Here is a 21,857-nt window from a genome sequence, read left to right on the forward strand (position 1 = left end):
CCACAGTCCAAAAACATGTACTCACACCCCGTGACCCTGTATACAGGTTAAAGTGGTACTGTATAGGCAATGAGTGAGTGAGTGAGTGAAAAAGAAATAAGTTTAATTGTTTTTAAACAAGGACATCTCAGAGTATAACTATTTCCAAAGGGTTAATAATAATAATAATAATAATAATAATATTCATAGTGTTTTTTTTTTTTTTACCATCTATCAGACATAAAAGTGTATAATGTATTATGGATAATTGTTCTGTGTGTAAATCATTCTTAATCTTAGTTGTAATTATATATATATATATATATATATATATATATAACCTTGTGTAGTTATTTTTCATATTGCGCAAATAGTGCGCAGAAACAACTCTTCAATGAAGAAAAGTCACACCAATAATAATAATACTCCTTTTAAGAGCAACATTTAAATTTATAATGAAATGTCGTTTTAATTTATAACTAAACAACTAATTGTGTTCTCATTTAATGTGAAAGAAACGAATAAATACTTGTATATTAGCAGTGTTTATTTTCTGCGCAGAGCTGCGCAGACACAACCTGCCAGAGCACACTCCTCTCTTACGTCACACCCGGCCACGCCCAGATGATATGGCGGGAATTTTTTTTACCCCTCCTCCCGGAAGACATGTGTGTTTGTAACTTTGGTCTGTGAACATGTCGGAGTTTATTGAGAATTAAAAGCGATATTAAAGGACGCTTCTGTAAACTACTTTTAACTAGTACGGATGTCGATGTTTACGCCGCCATCTTGGATCCTGAGACGTGCAATTGTTTTCTAACTAGCATTAGCTCGGGTTCCACGCTCGCCGTTAACTCTGTTTGTATAAAACAGTACATGATGGCGGACGCGCTGCTGTCGGAGGCGAGCGACCTGAGCGGAGATGAGAGTCAGGAGGAGGACGTGCTCACCCCGGCCGAGCTCATCTCCAGGCTGGAGGAGGTGAGGACCCGGGGGAGATCCGGGGCTGCGTCCCAAAGCGCGCAGAGGCACTATAGGGTTACCGCCACGGGTTACCATGGTAACCGTAATGCTATCGAGGGCGTGTTAAGCCTACTGAGTAGTGCTGGAGGATTCGGTTTGAGACACAACCACAGATTACCTTATTTTATTGCTCTATAGTGTGTTTACTTAGTGTTTTTTTTATATGTTTGTTATTGTAATTAGTTCAGTAGACTGGTCTGGGAAATATTATTCACAATTAATGAATCTTTTAATATGTATTATTCTTTTTATCAATTATAATATTATTGGTAGTAGTAATAATTTATAAAAATTAAATTAATTTAAAAACTGTATATTTTTTGTATATTTACATATTGTTATATTATTATTATTATTATTATATTTATATATTATTTATTTACTGTATATACAGTTTAAACATTTTTGTCTCTGTAAATGATAAATATTAAGCGAATCTTATTTTATATATTTTTTTAAAATGCTGTTTTTATTTATTTACATTTTATCACTAAATCATTATTTATTATACTGCAATATAGATTGCTTACACTACAATTTTTTTAAATTTTTTCATCACTGTAAAGAATTTAATAGAGAATAAAGAATGATTATTATTATTATTATTACTTATTTCTGATCTTATAATAATTAGCAAAAGTACAAACTGTATATATGGTTAAATAAATTCTGTAATTGATAAACCTTATTCTATTTATTTACATGCACTTTGCATTTATTTCTTTATTTGTTACTATTGAAATATATATTGCATACTCAACACATTTTTTACATTTTCTATAACATATAATATCATGGAGAATAAGTTTTTTAAAAGTTTATTTATCTGTTATTATCATGATGGCGTGTTGTTTAGGCCTGGCTTAACGAGACGTTCTCTCCCGAGCTGCTGGAGAACAGATCCGAGCTGGTGGAGTGTGTGATGGAGCAACTCACACACATGGTATGGGTGGATTAATTGCACACACTCTCTCACATGTCAGTCAGTCGTATACAAAAAAAGACTGAACCATGGTTAACAAACGTGTGTGTGTGTGTGTGTGTGTGTGTGTGTGTGTAGGAGGAGAACCTGCAGCGTGTGAAGAAGGGCGACCTGAAGGCCAGCGTTCACCGCATGGAGATCGACCGCATCCGCTTCGTCCTCAGCAGCTACCTCCGCTGCCGACTGCAGAAGGTCAGTGGGGACACCCTGGTTACCATGGTTACCGCCATGCGTTATTATTTTAGATCATGAACCTTCACAAAATTTGTTGCAAGGTCGAGCAATACATTTTGTAAAATTTTGTACGATTAAGCTGGGTTTGCATAAGTATTGTCCGCCTAATAACCAGGTTGGAGACTCTACTTTCTCTCACTGAAGACACACTCAGTCTCAGTGAAGCATGGTGGTGGAAGCATCGTTGTTCAGAGATACTCTTGGCCAAGTTGTTCTCAATTAGTCACGGCACTGTAATGTTTAGCAGAGCTGAGAAATCACAGTGGATGTGATAAAGTCCAGTATTCTTCAGAGGTTTAAAAGTCCCTCTGATAATTCCTGCACCTCTTTGATGTCGCGTCTCTGTACATTTACGGTTTTAAAACTGTATCTAATTTGTCTTTGTGTTTTTCTCCTGCAGATCGAGAAGTTTTTCCCTCACGTCTTGGAGAAGGAGAAATCTCGAGCCGACGGCGATCCCTCGTTCCTGTCTCCCGAGGAGTTCGCCTTCGCCAAAGAGTGAGCCCCCAAACCGAACGCGAGCCTGAATAACCCGAGCTTCAGTACGCAGTGGTGTGTGTGCTCAGTGCTCGTGTCCTGTGTTCACAGGTACCTAGCGAATACAGAGATGTACCTGAAGTCTGTGGCGCTGAAGCACATGCCCCCTAACCTGCAGAGCGTCGACATGCTCAAAGCAGGTGAGCGAGTGTGAGCGGTACAGCCGCGTGTGAGCGGTACAGCCGCATGAGAGATCATTCGTATCAGTGTCGGGAGAAATGACGACTTAATGCACTTTTCCGAGTGTATCATTTCCCACTTTAACTTTAAACTACTTTTAATATAATTGTTTTTCATTTTCCATAGGAATCAATGAAAAAAATTTATAAAATAACATCTTACAAAAACAAAATGCTTTTTGGTATTAGAGCAAATCTGATAGCTGATTGCGTTTTTTTTTTTTTTTTTTTTTTGGTCCTCACTCCTCAAATATAAATGCTCTTAAGAATCATATTTATATTTTAGTCATATCACCAAGGTCTACCCTTTATGTGTGTGTGTGTGTGTGTGTGTGTGTGTAGTTCCAGAGCCGTGTCTGGACTCATTTGTGTTCCTGCGTGTGAAGGAGAGGCAGGAGAACATCCTTGTGGAGCCTGAGACTGATGATCAGAGGTAGACTTTAAAGATTTACTCACACACACACACACACACACACACACACGGCTATCCTGACCTAAATTATTGAATGCTCTATGAATGCCGACTAAAAGGCAGCCTGTGGTTCAGATGCAAACCCAGAAAAGTGAAGAGGGTTATTAAAAATAACTAGTGAATGAGAGAAGGAAGTAAGAATTAAAGAGGGGAAGAAAAAAATCTACCCTGAACTTCTGCAGCTCTGCTTTTCTGATCACGGAGCTGTCAGTGGTGCTAGTCCTATGATGTGATTGATTTATGTAGCTGTATTGCTCCACCTTTACTGTTTGTGTGTTTCAGGGAGTATGTGGTGGACCTGGAGGAAGGCTCGCAGCACTTGATGCGCTATCGCACTATAGCGCCCCTAGTGGCCAGTGGTGCGGTGCAGCTGATTTAGCGCAAGGAAATTAAATGGACGCAAAATGAGAATGGTCATGATGATGTTGATGGTGATGATGATGAAGCACTGTGTATTATTTTATGTTTCATATGAATTTCAAAACTATTGTGCCTGTTAAGAAAATGATCTGTGTAAAAAAAATATAAGACAAGCTTGAATTTTTTTTGTGTGCTTATTTTCAGAAATCTTTTCTGAGTTTCGTGTAAAAGGTTTCTTTAGAAATGAATCCATTAAAGTGGCTGACAAGCAAGTCATTTCACTAACAAGCTCAGAATTACGTATTGTACTTAATGTATAATTGCTATTATAGAGTGAATGATGAGTAAAGTCTGACAAGGGTTTGAGGCAAGAAAAAAAAAAAACACTTAATGATTCAAGTGATTTCCAAGAAGTTACTTACAAATAAAATGTTTGGGCATATTTTCATAATTTCATACTCTAAAAACATAGCTAATTCTCGCTCAAATAATCTCAAGTTTTAATGAGATGTGTTAAAACAAAAGAGTTTAATGTTTTACATTTATTTCTGTGTTGCTGTGGAACAGAAAATTAAAGATGATGCGAAAATATGAAGTTTTTCCGGAAAGTTTTGTCAGGATTTGACAAAGGCGGTGTATCACCCCTTACGGAGTTGTCAGGCAGGGGATGGCAAGGTTGTTATAGAAACAGAGGAAATGGCTGGAATAACTTGAACTTTAGATCTATCAGTGTGATTTTATTTTATTAAGATAAACAATTTGACTGTTTCTTTACAATATTTTTGGTGATATTTGTGAAGATAAACAGATCATCTTCTTTTGCAATAAGGGGGTACAAACTTTTGCATTCAGCTGTATTTTGGTAACTTCAGTAGGTAGCACCGATCCTTAGAGACATCACTGATATATAGAGTGTTGATTGTTACTGATTTGGCAGTTTGTGCATTTTATGGCTTTTATATTTATACAAATAGTAAAATCCGTCTGGACTAATGATGTAAATCATATTAAATAAATATAATAATCAGGATGTGCTAGTTTTTCCATTTGGAATTTAAAAAATAATAATCTTTATAACACTGTTAAAATTGGTCACCATCTTTTCCACCACATTTCTTTTTGTGCTCTGGCGCAGCTCTGGATGCTGCCTGTTGCATCAGAAATATTGCACCAGTTCATTCCGGTCTCGGTCCCTCAGCGCCCGACACTGATGTTACACACTTTGCAGCTCGGGTCCTTCTTGGCGTTGGCAGTAGAGAGGCTCATGAGCCGGTGATGGCCGCTGATCTGTGCCACCGTGCCTTGTTCCAGTGGCAGTGGCTCTGTGTACAGAGCCTCCAGGATGACATCGCTGGCGTGACAGAACATCGGTTCCTCCCCGGGGACGTACGTCAGGAACGGGTTGTTCGCGAGGTCCAGCAGGGGGAGCCGCCCGTCGCAGAAGCGGTCGCCCTCTGACCCGACGGGGGCCAGGACCAAGATGACGTAGTGGTACGGCGTGTACATGCAGTAGAAATCTGCGAAATAGAGGTGCGTGTCAGCCTTCAGGAGAAGTGCGGCGGAGATCTGGTAGCGCAGGGGGCCGTAGGGCGAGTCTTTAGGAGGGAGGCCGGTGTCAAACTCGGTGTTGCAGCTCAGGAAGACGCCACGGAGCTTTCCGTTGATGGGCGAGCCGTGGCTGCCGCTGTTGTCTTTTAAAGATGTGGGCATCAAACCTCCACATTCAGTTCTTTAGAGAAAACCAAACAGAGCCATATTTAGGACAATAATATATCTCCAACATACCCAAGCCACATGGCAACAAACCAAACCAAGGAACTGCGTGGCTGAGAAGGAAAACAAATATGTGTCAAATTGACATACTGTACTTCTTAAGATTGCAATTCAATTATTTGTCACATTTGTACCTTACAGCATATCCCAGCTAGGAAGTAGGGGTCAGAGAGCGGGGTTGACCAGGATACAGCACACCCTGGAGCAGATAGTGGTACGGACCTGTTCAAGGGCTTAAACCTCTGAGCTTCTGATCAGTAACTGTTAACTGTTTAAGCCACCACTGTCTTAATCTTAATGAGGGGTGCCAATATAAAAAAAAAATGTTGGATCCCAATGCATAATAAACATATGCTTAAAGTAATTTAAAGAGATGTCTAGATGTCGATAGACAGTAATAGACAGTATAGTATATAGACAGTATAGTATATAGACAGTATAGTATTAGTATAATATACAGTATATAGTACTTTGGAAACTTAAAGCAGCGATTTGTAATTTTTGGAATGAGCTGCAGCTACAGCAGAAACAGGGACAGATGTCCACTCCAGTTCCTTTGCTGAATGCTTGAACACCCATACCATCATCACCTCATTGTCCATACTGTTATATCCTGTATTCAGGGTCACGGGGGGCCTGGAGCCTATCACAGGAGACTTAGGGCATGAGGCGGGGCACACCCTGGATGGGGTGCCAATCCATCACAGGTCACACTCATTCACACACTCATTCACACACTTATTCACACACTTATTCACACACTACAATTTGGGATGCCAGTTAACCCAACCTACATGTCTTTGGACTGTGGGAGGAAACCGGAGTACCCGGAGAACATGCAAACCGACATTTTTAACCACTAAGCTACCGTGCCGCCTAAATACCCATGTGATTTAAGTTTTAAGGAAATCTATCGATATGGGCAGCTTTGTTCTTTCCATTGAGGGCGGAACTAATTTCTGGCCCTTAAAAACGTAGAGAACATTGTAGCATCGGGGAGTTCCTTTGTGCCGCTTCTGCTTGACTCATTATGCATCTAAATCTACATACAGGTTCTTTAAAGCTAATTTACAACAACTTTTATTGACATGTTTTAGGAGGGAAAGAGAGATGATGAACTGACACCTACCTGACGTAGTGGAAGTATTCGGGGTGCTGGTTGCGGTAAAACACAGAGAAGCGCAGCATCCTCCCCGCTACACCCTGAGCTTTATCCAGCAGCTGCTGCAGATGATGTACAGCGTAATCTACAGCACAGACACGCCATCACACACCTCCAGAGGCAGTCGGGCACGACACGACTGGTGTCTGTAGATTGTTTAGTTACTCTGTAGTTTATTTACTCTGTACCTTATTGAATCAGTAGTTTGTTTAGTCTATAGTTTTTTTTTATACTGTATCATGTGGTCTATATTTTATTTAACCTGTAGGAGATTTGGTCTTTAGTTTATTTAATTTGTAGTTTATTTATTCTAGCATATGTGGTCGGTAGTTTGTTTGTATCGTTTTTTTTAATTAGTTTGTAGTTTAGTTAGTCTGGAGAGTATGTATTCTGTAGTTTGCCTAATATTCAGATTATTTGGTCTTTAGTTAATTTAATTTGTATGTTAGTATGTAGTTTTTTTTCAGTCTGTAGAATATTTAAACCATAGTTTCTTTAGTTATGTAGTTTTTTGGTTTGTAGTTTATTTTTTGTATTTTTTTTAGTCTATATTATACGTAATCAGTAGCTTGTTTTGTTTTTAGTTTAGTCAGGCTAAAACTTATTTAGTCTCTAGTTTATTTAGTCTGTATCTTAGTTAATCTGTTGCAGATTTAGCCTGTAGTTTATTTAGTTAGCAGTTTATATAATCTGTCAGTCATTTAGTCTGTAGTTTACCTAGACTATAAAATATGTTGTAATGTGTTTGATTCCATAGTGTAATAACATGTTGTTTATTTATTCTGTTTGTTTGTTTGTTTGTTTAGGTTTGTAGCTTACAGTATGTAGTTTAAAGGTTCTTTGATCTATATTTGAGCATATGTAGTCTGTAGTTTATTTAGTCTGTAATTTTTTAGCCTGTAGCTTATTTAGTTTGTAATTTTTTAGCCTGTAGTTTATTTAGTCTGTAATTTTTAGCCTGTAGTTTATTTAGTTTGTAATTTTTTAGCCTGTAGTTTATTTAGTTTGTAATTTTTTAGCCTGTAGCTTATTTAGTTTGTAATTTTTTAGCCTGTAGTTTATTTAGTTTGTAATTTTTTAGCCTGTAGTTTATTTAGTCTGTAATTTTTTAGCCTGTAGATTATTTAGTTTGTATTTTTTTAGCCTGTAGTTTATTTAGTCTGTAATTTTTTAGCCTGTAGTTTATTTAGTTTGTAATTTTTTAGCCTGTAGTTTATTTAGTTTGTAATTTTTTAGCCTGTAGCTTATTTAGTTTGTAATTTTTTAGCCTGTAGTTTATTTAGTTTGTAATTTTTTAGCCTGTAGCTTATTTAGCATTTATTTAGCAGTTTATTTTATTTTATTTATTTAACAAGGCTATTTTGTTTAGTCTGGCGTTATTTAGTCTGTGGTTTATTTAAAGTCACACACTGATGTCTATAAGGGAACCTTAGGGCTATACATCACCAGTGTTTCATCATTTGCATGTAAATGTTATTCCTTGGGAATCGGAGAGTTCTTGTTTATATTTTTAGCAATTAACCATTGAACTTATTAAATAATCAGCACAAAACTGGAATAAATACAGAACAAATCTCGACATTGTTGAAGATCACATGTACGATAAATGTTACTTACCTCCAGTGCAGAACTCCACCACCTGACTCCACTCAGACACCTGTAATATTAATAATAGTAAAAACAAGGTTTAAAAAATTGCCCTAAAAAAGGTTGCAGGATAATCTCATGTAAAAGTAAAGGATTAAAAGGACGTGTAGTGGACCTGGTAGTCTCCATCAGGCTGCCGGATGGCGGTCTGTACAGCCACACAGTACTCGGTTCGAGGGCTCAGGAACCAGTGACCCCTCACGGCCATCGGCAGCGGCACCGCCTTAGCCACCAGCTTAGTGGGAACATCCTGTGAAATCAAAAGCCAACACGATCTTTGCAGAGGTGAAATTAGATGGTTTTGTAGTTAATTATTAGACTAGTAGATATTTCATAGACAGCCAGTAGATATTTTGTAAAAGGCTAATAAACCTTCTGTGGATAGCGAGTAAACTATTGATAGACAGCTAGTATATATTCCGTACACAGCTTGTAGATATTACGTATACAGGGTGGGCCATTTATATGGATACACCTTGATAAAAAGGGAATGGTTGGTGATATTAACTTCCTGTTTGTGGCACATTAGTATATGTGAGGGGGAAAACTTTTCAAGGTGGCCATTTTGAAGTCGGCCATTTTGGATCCAACTTTTGTTTTTTTTTTAATAGGAAGAGGGTCATGTGACACATCAAACCTATTGTGAATTTTACAAGAAAAACAATGGTGTGCTTGGTTTTAACATAACTTTATTATTTCGTTTCGTAAGTTTCTGACCACTCATAAAGTTTACATACTAATGACATGTAAGGAGCGGATAGAAATTGTGTGTTGATGTCTGGTGAACGCAGTAACCGGGTCATTGCAGCAGATTTCAATGCAAGACACCTTACGAGACCACCCATCTCCCGTGCTACAAGCACACCATTGTTTTTCTTGTGAAATTCCTAATAAGTTTGATGTGTCACATGACCCTCTTCCTATTGAAAAAACAAAAGTTGGATCCAAAAGGGCCGACTTCAAAATGGCCACCATAGTCACCACCCGTCTTGAAAAGTTTTTCCCCTCACATATACTAATGTGCCACAAACAGGAAGTTAATATCACCAACCATTCCCATTTTATTAAGGTGTATCCATATAAATAGCTCACCCTGTACAACTAGTAGACCCTTGGTAAACAGCTAGCAAATATTTTGTGGACAGCTTGTAGACACATTGTAGACGGCTAGTAGACAGTTCATAGACAGCTAGACAAACTAGCATAACTGTTGCACAGCATACACATCTTTAGAATAAGTTTTCACCCCTATGAGTTCTGAATGTAAGTACGTAAAGCATACAGCTCTATTAAACAATTTCTCTCCAATTATGTACAATTTAAAAAGTTAAAAATCAACAATTCACAACAAGTCTGGTGAAGGAATATTGTTTAGAACGTAAGAAATTATGTTCTTTTTGTAATAGCTTTTTGTAATAGCATGGACAGAGCAGTTTTCTCTTTTTCTGCAGCTTTTTTTTTTTTCAGGAGAGAAAGCAGAGCTGGTGATCAGTTTCAGCAAAAACCGTAACTGGTTTGTTCCCTGGAGGTTCCACAACATTAAATGTCATTATAAATGGACATGATGTGGACATGCATATTTTACCATTATAGGAAACAGTTGTTTGCAAAGGTTTTTTACCCCCCCCCCCCCTGTGGTTTTAAATGAAGATATAGAAACCACTTATAGTATAGCACGTTCTGACGTTCCACAACATTAAACACAACTATAAATGAATATGAAGCTTCATATATATATAAATATATATATATATATATATATATATATATATACTGTAGATTTCCTTTATATGTAAGACATTCTGCATAGGAAAAGACATAAAAAGGCAAAGTCAGCCAGCATCACATAATAACAGAGAGAGTATTCTATTTCATAAATGGTTCTAATATCAGTCTGACATCAACACTTGGAATCGAACTGACTCATACTGTACTTATTAGGATCTCAATGCAAACTGATTTCGCTCTGCTGATGCCACTGTTGGTTTAAAGAGTCTAATGTCCATGGACTCACTCTGGCTTTGTTGTAGAAATAAATATTCCTCTTTCATATCAGGATTCTATCAAAGCTAATTAGTTTTGTTGTGAAGTCTCGTTCCTTTGACAAGCGAAACCAATTACAGGAAGCACAGAAGCCCATAACCATAGCAACACTGTCCTTCGCTTCGAGAGTAAATTGTGGGCCGCATGGAAGCGGGAGTGATTAAAAACACATTTAGCGGCGGATTTCCGCAGCTGACCAACAAAGAGCGTCGTAATATGGGCACCAAGTAAAACTGTGAGTAATAAACGACTCAGGATTTTTCATGAGGACGTAAAAGCAGCGGGTGTCCAAGGCGTCCATTATTGGGTTGGAGATCGAAAACATACATTTATTCGTTTGTTTGTTGTCCAGACATTTTATCGACCAGTTAAATGTTCATTTCAGCCGGCTGCTTCGTGAGCACTCCAGCACGGTGGCCTTTCGCCACTCATCGGGTTTTTGGTTATTGAAGATGAAGCGAGTGTGTGATGAGTCACCGGCTCACGGCACTTTTCATGACGAGGCCTTTGAGTTTCTAGATGAGAGGCGACCGGAAAAGCAACACGCACGTCTGATAATCATATTTCCAAGCCGGGTTTTATCTCTGTCCCTTTATCGCTTTCTCCCGCTCTCTCTCTCTCTCTCTCTCTCTCTCATTTTCGGACTTTACACTGTAAAAAAATTGGGCAGAATAACAAATATATGCAACACTGCACAATGAAACTGATTGGATCGTACCACTCCTGCGAGGCCAGGGATAAAGTACTATAAAGGAGTGTTTTTTAAATGAGCAATATAAATTTTACTGTCAATTTTCCCTTTTTTTCCCTTTTTAATTCTAACAAAGAAAAAAATAAGATTGTTGATTTATATATATATATATATATATATATATATATATATATATATGTCAGATTTAAAATTCTTCAGGACGGAGAAATTGTTTGCGAAGAAACTTGAGTATGAACATCATTAACGTTTTAGCTTTACGTATATCCAATTACATAACATAACAGTGTCTAATTTATACCTAAACCACAGAAATTTCTCATGAATATGTCCTTTAACTTTACTAATGCATTTATACAGAATGGTGCAGAAAACAGAAAACATTTAGCAAAAATGACCCGACTGGTTGGAGATGTCAGGAGGTTATCTTGAGAAGACTCAAGTTCCTTCAACAGAAATTTGAGGATGAACATCGTTAGAGTTTTACATCTAACGCATCAGTTTATACTTCCTAACTTTTTAATGATGGATACTTAAGAGTAAACTGGATTAATTAATTAATCATAAATTTTTAGTGTTGGTTTACAGTACTTGCAAAAGTCTTGGCTCTGCTCATTTCATCATAGTTTGCTTCAAAGCGTCAGACTTTCTTGTATTTTTACTGTCGTCTTGAGGAATAGTTCCCCAGGCTTCCTGAGACTGAATTTTGGCTCGCAAATTCAGTCCCTGTACCTGAGCAGTCCTCAAGTATATATAAAAATAAGCATCTAACTTAAGTCCTGACCCAGTGAGAAACAGGTGCAGATGATGACAGATGATCAGGTGGTGATTAGTACAGTATACTGTACTGCTGATGCTGAATGCTGAGAGGTTGGAACAGACGAGAGGGGAAATGAGGTCGCTGCTGAGGCTGGTACATAAACAACCTATTTTTTTACATTTTATCTTTGGGCACTTTGAAGGATGTCAGAGTAAAGCATTTGTTTAAACATTTAATCTACGTCACTTTATTTCATTTAATATGAGAAAATGAGCTAAGTGGGGGTCAACACTTTTGCACAGTGCTGTAAGTGCATAAAAAAAGGCTTTGCTTGCTGTTTCTAAAATTAAAAAGGTCAGAAGTTACATGAAAGTTGAAAACAAGATATTTTTAAAAAAGGAAAAAGAGAAAAAACATAGTGGTGGAAGAACATGTGATTTAAATGCTTTTCCCCCATTGATGTCCATTATTTTGTCCTCCAAACTTGAAAGTGCATTATTTAATCTTAAAAAAAAAAAAAAACTCACAAAAGGTGAATAAGAAGCTTTGTGTCAGAGTGAGTTATGCTTCAGGAACAGAACAAAAAAATAATAAAAGAAAAAAAAACCCAAAGGCACTCACTTTGTGTTTGAAGCGGTTCCTCTCTCCTCCAGCTTTGTGGCTCAGGTCGATGAAGTAGTGCGTCACGCGTCCCGCATCCTCGGGGGTCATCTCCCAGGCAACGCAAAACGAGTCACAGGTCACCTCACTGATTTGGACGTTATGGGGTGTGGAGAGGAGATCTACCACCTCAGCCATCGCCTGAAGAGAGAGAGAGAGAGAGAGGGAGAGAGGGAGAGAGACGTCAAGAGGGGAAAAATTACAGTGGGCCAATAAAAAAGCAATCTGCTGTAACAGACAAAATTCAATTAACCTCTGGACAGGCGACCCATCACACCCCCTCACCTCTCTCTCTCTCTCTCTCTCTCTCTCACTCTCTCTCTCTCTCTTTCACTCTTTAGTATGATTTCAGCATGCTTTATGCTCATGATAAAAAAAAATTAATCTGCAGAAAATGTAAAAATAGGCTGATAGTAATAATTAAAAGAAATCCAAATATTTATATCTGCTTTATCATATAAGATAACTAGTTTCTCAGATGTTCTATGCATAAATGTTGTGACGTTAACGGATGAGGAAACATGTTAAATAGAAATATACTAAATATATTATATTTTATATGAAATATTCAACCTGTAAAAAAAACAGCCTTCAGCCTTCAACTGTACAAATAAATAGAAAAAAATATTTTTTTAAAAGGAAATAAATATTAGGATTATTACCAACATGAAATCTACGTCACGTGGCATTGACCAAAAATTCCTTTGAATTTTGTTCAGAATTGGCCAGTGTGTGTGTGTGTGTGTGTGTGTGTGAGCATTTCTGGCTCAGTGAGTGTACGTGGCTGCAAGAAAAACAAGGATGATGCATGCACTAAGTGAATTTATTCTTGTTTATAAATTTTGACACAGCGATCAGTTCTTGTGAGCATAAATCTGATTTTATGTGCAACAATTGTCACCTTATAAAGGATCACTCACATGGCCACAAAATCCAATTTATATTTTACTGCAAAGATGATTTCTAGTGACAAACGCAATGATTCATTCCTCTATGAGAGAGAGAGAGAGAGAGAGAGAGAGAGAGCTACGCATCCTGTTCGGGTGCAAGTGGCATAAAATGTTTCACGCGGCTGAGCAGTAAAATGACAAGTGATTAGATTAAAAAAAGATTATTTCTACTGTTAGTCATTTATTTGCTTAGAATTTCTAAGCAAATGAGAGATAATAATGAGAAAGTTTAATGAAAGTGTTATGATGCATGTTGTTAAGTTGTGAAGGTTTGTAGCCTGTAGTTCATTTCATTAATTTGCCAGATTTCTGACCATCAAAGACCTGTTATTTTGCCTTTAAATAGTCCAGCTACACTCTGCTCATGATTCTAAATTAGTAGCACCTGTTTGAGATCATCTTGTTAGCTATCAAAAAGACACCTGTGCACCCCACAGTCAACCAAAGTCTAAGTAGATACATGGGGTATTAATGAATTAAGAATAGTGAAGAATCAGCCCAGAACTACACGGGAGGAGCTGGTCAATGCCGTAAAGAGAGTTTTGACCATCGTTTCCAAGGCTACTATCAGTAATACACTAAGACGTCATGGTTTAAAATCTTGCATGGCACGGAAGGTGAAGGTTCTCCTGCTTAAGTCAGCCCATGTCCAGGCCCGTCTGAAGTTTGCCAGGGACCACCTGGCTGATCCAGAGGAGTCATGGGAGAAAGTCCTGTGGTCAGATGAGACCAAAGTAGAACTTTTCACCATGTTTGGAGGAAGAAGAATGATGAGTATCATTCCAATAATACCATACCTACAGTGAAGCATGGGGCTGGAAGCATCATGCTCTGGGGGTGTTTTTATGCACAGGGGACAGGACGACTGCACTGTATTAAGGAGAGGATGAACGGGGTCATGTATTGTGACATATTGGGCAAAAACCTCCTTCCCTCCGTCAGAGCATTAAAGATGGGTTGTGGCTGGGTCTTCCAACATGACAATGACCCAGAGCACACAGCCAGGAAAACCAAGGAGTGGCTCCGTAAGAAGCACATGGATTATTTAAAAGCAAAATAACAGGTCTTTGAGGGTCAGAAATCTGGCTGATAAGCAAGTGATCAAATACTTATTTGACACAGTAATTCACAAATAAATTGTTAAAAAATCATACAATGTGATTTCCGGATTTTTCTTTTTAGATTCTGTCTCTCACAGTGGAAATGCATCTATGCTGAAAATTGTAGACCACTCCATGATTTCTAATTAAGAGAACTTGGAAAATCACAGGGTGATCAAATACTTATTGACCTCACTGTATATAGACAATAAAGTTTGGAGAAAATGTCATGACCTTATATGAGAACATTAAAGAGGTTAAAGAGGTAAATTGACATTTTAAGAGCACTCTGCTGGCTGAATTGCAAGCACAATTAAACTTTTCTTATATTTACACCTTGAGTAAATCTAGTCCACATTGTTGCAGGAAGTCACATGATCATGGCTCTAAACAACCGTGGTGAACAGAAGAGCATCTCAGAATACAACAAACCTTTTTGGAGGAGGGACACCAGATTGGGTCCCACTTCAATCGGAAAAGAACAGGAATCTAAAACTACGGTTGGCACAGACAGCAAAACTAGACTGCTGAAGATCATATATAACTATATCCTCTTCATAATATTTTTAAATGACAAAAAAGACCTTTAATAAAGATGAAATATCGGTCCAGATCATGATTGAGCAAGATACGGTTAACACCATTGGGATGCCTTAATCGAATTTGTGTGAATCCGTGCCAATAATAGGCGTCTGCGGACGTCTCTGGTTTGTCTGCGATCGCAAATAGCTCTTATGCAGAAGGTTTTTGCTCAATAGGAACTGCTACAGCACCTCTGTCTTCCTCTTATCCTGTATAGATATTTCCCTCCTAAGTGAGAATTAAACCTTCAAATCATATCAAATCTTTTACTCTCGGCTCTGAATGCACAGAACTTCCTGTAACGTGAGTGTGTGTCCTGCCATTGCAGGATGATTAGTGATAGCGGTGTAGTGGAGGTGATAACACGCATTATGGGTTCGATTAGCCGGTGTGATGGGTGACCTCAAAAAGAAAAGCGCGCACACACACACACACACACAACCTATTATCACACACAAGACACACACAGTGAATGGGAAAGTGTCAGGACTTTGAATTATGACCACCTTCATCTCTCTCTCTCTCTGTCTGTTTTCCCCTCCGAGGTCATTCCCCCCATAAACCCTGACAGAAAACTCACAATATTTCACACACCGTGGCTCCTTTCATGCCTCGGCGCACTCCTGTTACATAAAACACACAGATGACCCGAAAATAAAAAAATCAAGACGCCAAGTTGGGGGACTGCACGCTGTCTCAGATTAGCTTAAAATTCTTTACAAGCTATATTCAGACAAGACATGTTCGCTTTAGTTTTGTACTACAGCTGCCAAGCTGAAGGTTTCTAACAAGTAATAAACATTTATCGCTACTACTTTAGTGTTATCGCCTTACACACTCACCTCGGAATATATCATTTGGCTCAGCAGCTTGATTTTCCTCTACATACAGTATCGTAAGATACAATATCAGAACATGATGATCTGTATTAGAATCCCTAAATCAGTTTGATGTTAAAGTTTGAGCCAAGATTTGGTTTCTGTTAGCGGCTAATTTCTATCTTGTTTAGGTATTTCATTTCTAAAAGCCTGGAAATTATGATTCAAAAGAGAAGAAAAGTTTAGACTGCAGGGTTTTCTTTCTTTCTTTTTTGAAATAAAAGAAAATGAGGAATCTGCTAGTTATTAATCATCAAAGTATCTATCTATCTATCTATCTATCTATCTATCCATCCATCCATCCATCCATCCATTCACCTCGGCATACAAATTGAATCCATTCCGGATGCGAGTTCTTAGGGTGAAATGTCGTATGGCGAATCACATTTCCCCATAGGAAATAATGTAAATGCAGATAATCCGTTCCAGCCACCCAAACTTATTACCTATATTACCAATTTTCAACACCTAAAATCATATTTCTTCATATAAAAACAATCAAAACACTTACAATATACATATTAATTAAGTGAAATATGAAATAAATAGACATTATACCTCATTTAACCTTAATTTATGATTCCTCTTGGCATTGGCTGCTTAAAAAACCAAACTGAAAGCGTCTCTGTTTTCTTCTTGCTACCGTCCCTGATAACGTTCTTGGGACCCATGGCGCTATGTCTTCACTATATCTTGTACAAAATTAAAAATTGAAGAAAAAAAAAAGGTTTGGATGGCTCTCGAACTTAACCGGTGTTCGGTTCACCTCGGTTTGGCTCAGTTTGGTCACTCGTATGCCTCAAAATGCTTCGAATGCAAAGGCTAATTTCTTGCTTCAGTTCTTAAGGTGAAAAGTCTTAAGGCGGGTCATTCATATGCCAGGTACCACTGTAGTGTACATAAAAAAGCCAACGAACCGTACATTTAAAACATTCCAGTAAAAACCCCTGATTTCCACCTGGTTATTTAACCTTCATGTGGGTCATACAGTTAAAAGAAATTTAGGCAAGAGGCAAAAACATGTACTAACAACTAAACATGACAATAAGATGTTCAGTGAAAGCTATCCGTTATCTGGTTTTTATTAGCATTCAAACTGCCCAGGTTAGCTTCTTAGCTCAGTTTGTCAGTGGTACCTAGGCATACAAATGCCCCGTCAGCCAAGCAAACCATGTTTCCATATTTTTAATTCTTAAAAGTCGATTTTAATAGCGCCGCGGGTCTCAAGATGTTAACAAGGACGATAGCAAGAAGAAAAGGGAGACATTTTCCGTTTCATTTTTAAAGCAGCCGGTTTACATCATGAGGAATCATAAATTAAGGTTGGTATTTGGAAAATGGGTAATATTAGTAATAATAATAATAATCATATTGATGCATTTTTGGGTGGCTGGAAAGGATTATCTGCATTTACATTATTTCCCACTGGAAAATGCGTTTTGCAATACAACATTTGAACTTAAAAACTCACCTCCGGAGTATGATGATTAAATTAGTATGATGAGGTACTACTGTACGGGAAATATAGGATTGGGAAATATTGAGTCACTAGTTCTAACTCGTTGGCTAACAGCTTTGCTAGTTACACCGCTAGCTCAGCTAAACAAAAAACCACAGTTCCTGTTTCTTTCTGTGTGTAAATCTCTATGAGAATTCAATCATGTGTAAATCTCACATCAGCATTAGCATTAAACTCGGTTCCGAGAATCGGTTCCGAGATGGCTGCTGATGTAAATTGTTTTTATTTTTAGCCGCTGTCTTACGCTCTGTGTCATGCTTTTATATTTATATGAAACCGTCTGTCACAGTGTGTGAGAAACCACAAAAGCTAGTGAGATTTTCAGGGACGTGTGGGATGGTTTACAGTAAGAAGCTACAATCCTGGCTATAAACTTGGGTAAGTGATTACCGTATATTTGGATCGAGGAAGACTGATGTGTGTGTGTGTGTGTGTTGGATGTATGGGGCAACTTTGACTTAAAGCTTAGTAGAGTTTATGAGCTAATAAACATCTGTCCTTCACTTGTCCTCTGGGACTAGCGCAGCACTGTGATGGTAACACCGTGGCAACGCCGTGGCAACGCTATAGCAGAGTTGTTTTAGTGTCATGGAAACAGCATCCTTTCCCTTTGCTCTCTCTCTTTGTCCAAGTTAATGTAGGGCACTAACATTCTCCAAGGACTTAGATCAAAGACCTAAATTGTACACACACACACACACACACACACACACACCTGCTCTACTTTCTTTTCATCTAATAACAGTCATTCTTAGAAAGATTTGTTGCACGTGATCATCATATCATCATATTCAACCGTCATCGCTCAGATCTATTTAAAGGTGATTAAGAAACACTCATGCGTTTAACTCCATAATTATTGGCACCCTCCAACATATGGGTACCCTAAACATAGTGTAGATCTAAATCAGCGCTGGAGGGGATGCAGAATGGACAAACTTCTCTGCGGTCTGAATGAGAGATACACATAAACATAAATAAATAAACAGCTTAATATGATTAATAATTAAATTGTTTAATGGAGCATCGCAATTCTTTACAGGTTGGCCCATGCTTGGTAGAATTCACTCAATTAATTATTATTATTTTATTATTAAAAAGTGCCTACTTTTGTGTTATGTTTTCTATAGGCCTATATATTTTTTTAATTCAAGACAAAAAGTTTGTGCACCCCTCACCGTCACACTAATATGTACATGCTAAGCATCCCATCCCAGGTTTATTCAATTTAGGATTCAAGATTCCCACTTTGCCGTTACATTGCTCTCCACTCCTCTGGTAAGGCTTTCTACTTGATGTCAGAGCGTGGCTGTTTTTTTTGTGTTCATCCAGCTACATAACCACTAGAGAGCTTAGGTACTGATGTCGGGATGTAAAGAAGGCTCCGGTTTCGGTTCGAGGTTCAGTGGGGATGGGTTCAGCAATGTCCTGGAACGGGTTTGGGTCTCTTAGTTAGAAAGCAGTGCGGTGAAAAAAATGTTAAAAACATCTGAAGCATGCAAAGACATTCTGTACAACTGTGTGCTTATAACTGTATGGTAGGAGGTTGAGAAAGAAACTGCATATGGGCATGGTGCACAGGGGTGCACATACTTTTAGCCATATACAGTAATGTATTCTAATAGTGTAAAAATATAAATAATAAAGTAATACAACACTGTTAGGTTACTGACTTTTATTTATTTATTTAGGTAAAATTAAATGAAGTACAGTATATGAACGGTCGCCTCTGCCCTATTGTAGATACTGCTTTAAGTCAATACTATTTTCTTTCCATACTTATTTTTAAGAAGTGTGAAATTGAGAATGTAAACCCCTTTAAGGAAAGAAAAAATATATATTTTTCAGATAATTTCCTTTCAAGTAGTTTCTAGGTGTACAATTATATGGCAATGTGCGTCGTTTTTACTGTTTATCTACAATAAAATTAGTGAAGTTCCCAGAAGGGATATATGTACTGTATAAACATATACATACGAGGGGAGTTCAAGTCAAAGTGGGACTTTTGATTGTGCAGAATAACAGAACACAGTTCTGAGAGAACTGAGAATTTAGAAAGTTTTTGGAAGTATGCCAGAGCCGATTCATGTCTGAAACACTGGCCTCCCAGGAACTCCTTTAATGGCCCGAACATGTGGCAACGGCTTGGAGCGAGGTCTGGACTATACGGGGGTGTGGAAATAACTCGCAGCCGAGTTCCTGTAACATGAAAGTAGTGTTGGTGTGGATTGTGTGTACAGTTCAAATGTGTCAAATGTTTTACTGCAGTCTCATCACCACCGTACTGTACTTAATGTTATGTACCTATGAAGATTAACTGTCTTCATTCACCAGAAATTTCATCAAAAGTCCTGTTTTGACTTGAACACCACTCATATATATATATATATATATATATATAAGACCGTGAATGAGGTGAGAGATGTACATACAACCTAATAATAACTGTTTACTGTATATTGCATACATTTCAGAAAGGGAGTACAAACTTTTACACTAACACCATGTTAATTCACACTTTACTTAAATGTTTTTATTCAGGTGTTGATTAATTATCTACAACATATTATATAATGTATCATGTTAGTAAATGTAAAAAAATAATTCTGAGGCTTGCTTTGGAATAACATTTTCGGACGGAGTCTCCAGTGTCAGCACTTTGAACCAATCACAGGCAAGATGAAGTTTAACCTGATAATCTGCCTTTTATTTTATTTATTTGATTTATTTATATGCATCGTAGTAACTTTAAAAGAGAGTGAAATAGAGAGGCTGGTTAAGGCAAGAGCTGTTTGCAGCTGCTATAACGTAAGTGAGAACAAGAACTAACGAAAGTCATGAAACAATAAATGTTTTTTTTTTCCTTTTGATGTCATTATTAATAGATACAAATGCTTGAAGTGTTTGTTTGATGTGTAAAATGTTAATTATTCGCAGGTTGCTGTGGTGTAAGTGGAATAAAACACTTCTGTACATGCTGGTATACGGTGGTAACAGTTGCTCAGGATCCAGCACAGCAAGTTGTTGTTGATTGTTTTTCCATAACAGCACGACACCGAGTGTTTTATTTCTTACCTAATACACACAGTTTAACCTTTCTTGGTTAGTATAGGACCATTAAACACTCGACACATCTCTTAATATGAAAGTGCCTCGTTTTTTTTTTTTTTTGTTCAAAACTTTTGGAATTCCTGAATCTGAGTTTTTATAATTCTTACTTTAGGCGTTCTCGAGTCTAGAGAGGATTGATTTATCGCTTTGATCTGATTCAGAGTCTCATTCTGGAGATGGATTTCGAGCGGCAGAGTGTGACTGATTCACTGAGATTGGCTTTAATCTGAATGAAATGACTGAGAGAGAGCGAGAGATGTGTGTGTGTGTGTGTGTGTGTGTGTATATGTGTGTTATTAATGATATTGGTCATGGCTCAGCTTTCTCTCCTCGGACCTGCAATGCAGTCGGCGTCTGACCAAGTGAGAAATGAAAAACATTTATTCTTTTTTTCCCTCTCCATTAAATCTCTCTCTGTAGCGACCAAAGCTTTCTCACGGAAAAGCGCTGGAAATGTCACTGATTTGCAGCCATTCACACACACACACACACACACACACACGCATATGCACTCTCTCTCTCTCTCTCTCTCTGTAGACACACTCAGGGGAAAAAAATAACTGAAATATTAGTGCCGACTCAGCAACATCTGAGCAAAACAAGACACGAGCGTGGATCTTCGACTTCACCTGCGCTCAGCCTGCAACGCGTTACATAATAGTAAATAATAATAATAAGGGGGAAAAAACTAGTGCAGAGATGTACAGTAGAAGTGAACGCAACATGCATTGTGAACACACTCTCACACACACACTCACACACACACGCACATAGACAGAAAGATAGATGAGGCTTACCTTCCTTCTTACCTTAATGCCTGCAGCTTTGAAATCAACACAAATGCTGGAGAGAGAAAGAGAGAAGAGGAGAGAGAGAGAGAGAGAGAGAGAGAGAGAAATAATAAGGGAAAGAGAGAAAGACGGATGCTGCTGTGCTGCTGTTTGTGTCTCTGCCCTGGAGTGGAAGAAGGACGGAGAGACGACTCTTTCTCTCTCTCTTCTTCTTCTTTCTTCTCCTCCTCTTTCACTCATCTCTCTCTCTCTCTCTCTCTCTCTCTTTCCTTTGTCACACTTCCATGCCCTCCTGTCTCCGAGTCCCCCTCCTCTCCTAACTCACCATGCATGTGTGTGTGTGTGTGTGTGTGCTTGAGGAACTGCAGTGGAAAACATACAACAAGGAAAACAGTGCAGGGTCAGG

General features: G+C 38.1%; 2 protein-coding genes across 3 annotated transcripts; one reads left to right on the top strand and one right to left on the bottom strand.

Moving 5' to 3' along the window:
- The first annotated feature begins 748 nt into the window (after positions 1-748).
- On the top strand, positions 749-4,357 carry gins4 (GINS complex subunit 4 (Sld5 homolog)). Its single transcript, XM_053504161.1, has 7 exons — positions 749-960; positions 1,859-1,945; positions 2,063-2,176; positions 2,619-2,716; positions 2,807-2,895; positions 3,277-3,367; positions 3,689-4,357. Exons 1-7 carry the CDS (start codon positions 856-858, stop codon positions 3,783-3,785), a joined length of 681 nt encoding a protein of 226 aa, XP_053360136.1. The 5' UTR covers positions 749-855; the 3' UTR covers positions 3,786-4,357.
- Positions 4,358-4,420: 63 nt separating this feature from the next.
- LOC128530296 (phytanoyl-CoA hydroxylase-interacting protein) lies at positions 4,421-21,643 on the bottom strand. 2 transcript variants are annotated; one of them, XM_053504160.1, is made up of 6 exons: positions 21,470-21,643; positions 12,482-12,661; positions 8,464-8,598; positions 8,319-8,358; positions 6,669-6,786; positions 4,421-5,495 (listed from the first exon to the last, which is right to left on the bottom strand). In XM_053504160.1, exons 2-6 carry the CDS (start codon positions 12,656-12,658, stop codon positions 4,961-4,963), a joined length of 1,005 nt encoding a protein of 334 aa, XP_053360135.1. In that variant the 5' UTR covers positions 12,659-12,661; positions 21,470-21,643; the 3' UTR covers positions 4,421-4,960. The 2 variants fall into 2 exon arrangements, with proteins under 2 accessions (XP_053360135.1, XP_053360134.1); XM_053504159.1 differs by having other exon boundaries at positions 21,458-21,643.
- Between the last annotated feature and the right edge of the window lie 214 nt (positions 21,644-21,857).

This window comes from Clarias gariepinus, chromosome 9 (genome assembly GCF_024256425.1).
Source record: "Clarias gariepinus isolate MV-2021 ecotype Netherlands chromosome 9, CGAR_prim_01v2, whole genome shotgun sequence".
Classification (NCBI taxonomy): Eukaryota; Metazoa; Chordata; class Actinopteri; order Siluriformes; family Clariidae; genus Clarias; species Clarias gariepinus.

Bases quoted from the DNA above. Each gene is read 5' to 3' on its own strand.
- gins4 (XM_053504161.1), top strand. From the start codon at position 856: ATGATGGCGGACGCGCTGCTGTCGGAGGCGAGCGACCTGAGCGGAGAT. The intron at 1,946-2,062 runs GTATGGGTGGAT...GTGTGTGTGTAG, and splicing joins TGGAGCAACTCACACACATG to GAGGAGAACCTGCAGCGTGT. The intron at 2,896-3,276 runs GTGAGCGAGTGT...GTGTGTGTGTAG, and splicing joins CGTCGACATGCTCAAAGCAG to TTCCAGAGCCGTGTCTGGAC.
- LOC128530296 (XM_053504160.1), bottom strand. From the start codon at position 12,658: ATGGCTGAGGTGGTAGATCTCCTCTCCACACCCCATAACGTCCAAATC. The intron at 8,359-8,463 runs GTCCACTACACG...TTAATATTACAG, and splicing joins AGCCTGATGGAGACTACCAG to GTGTCTGAGTGGAGTCAGGT. The intron at 5,496-6,668 runs GTAGGTGTCAGT...TTTTCTCTAAAG, and splicing joins GAATACTTCCACTACGTCAG to AACTGAATGTGGAGGTTTGA.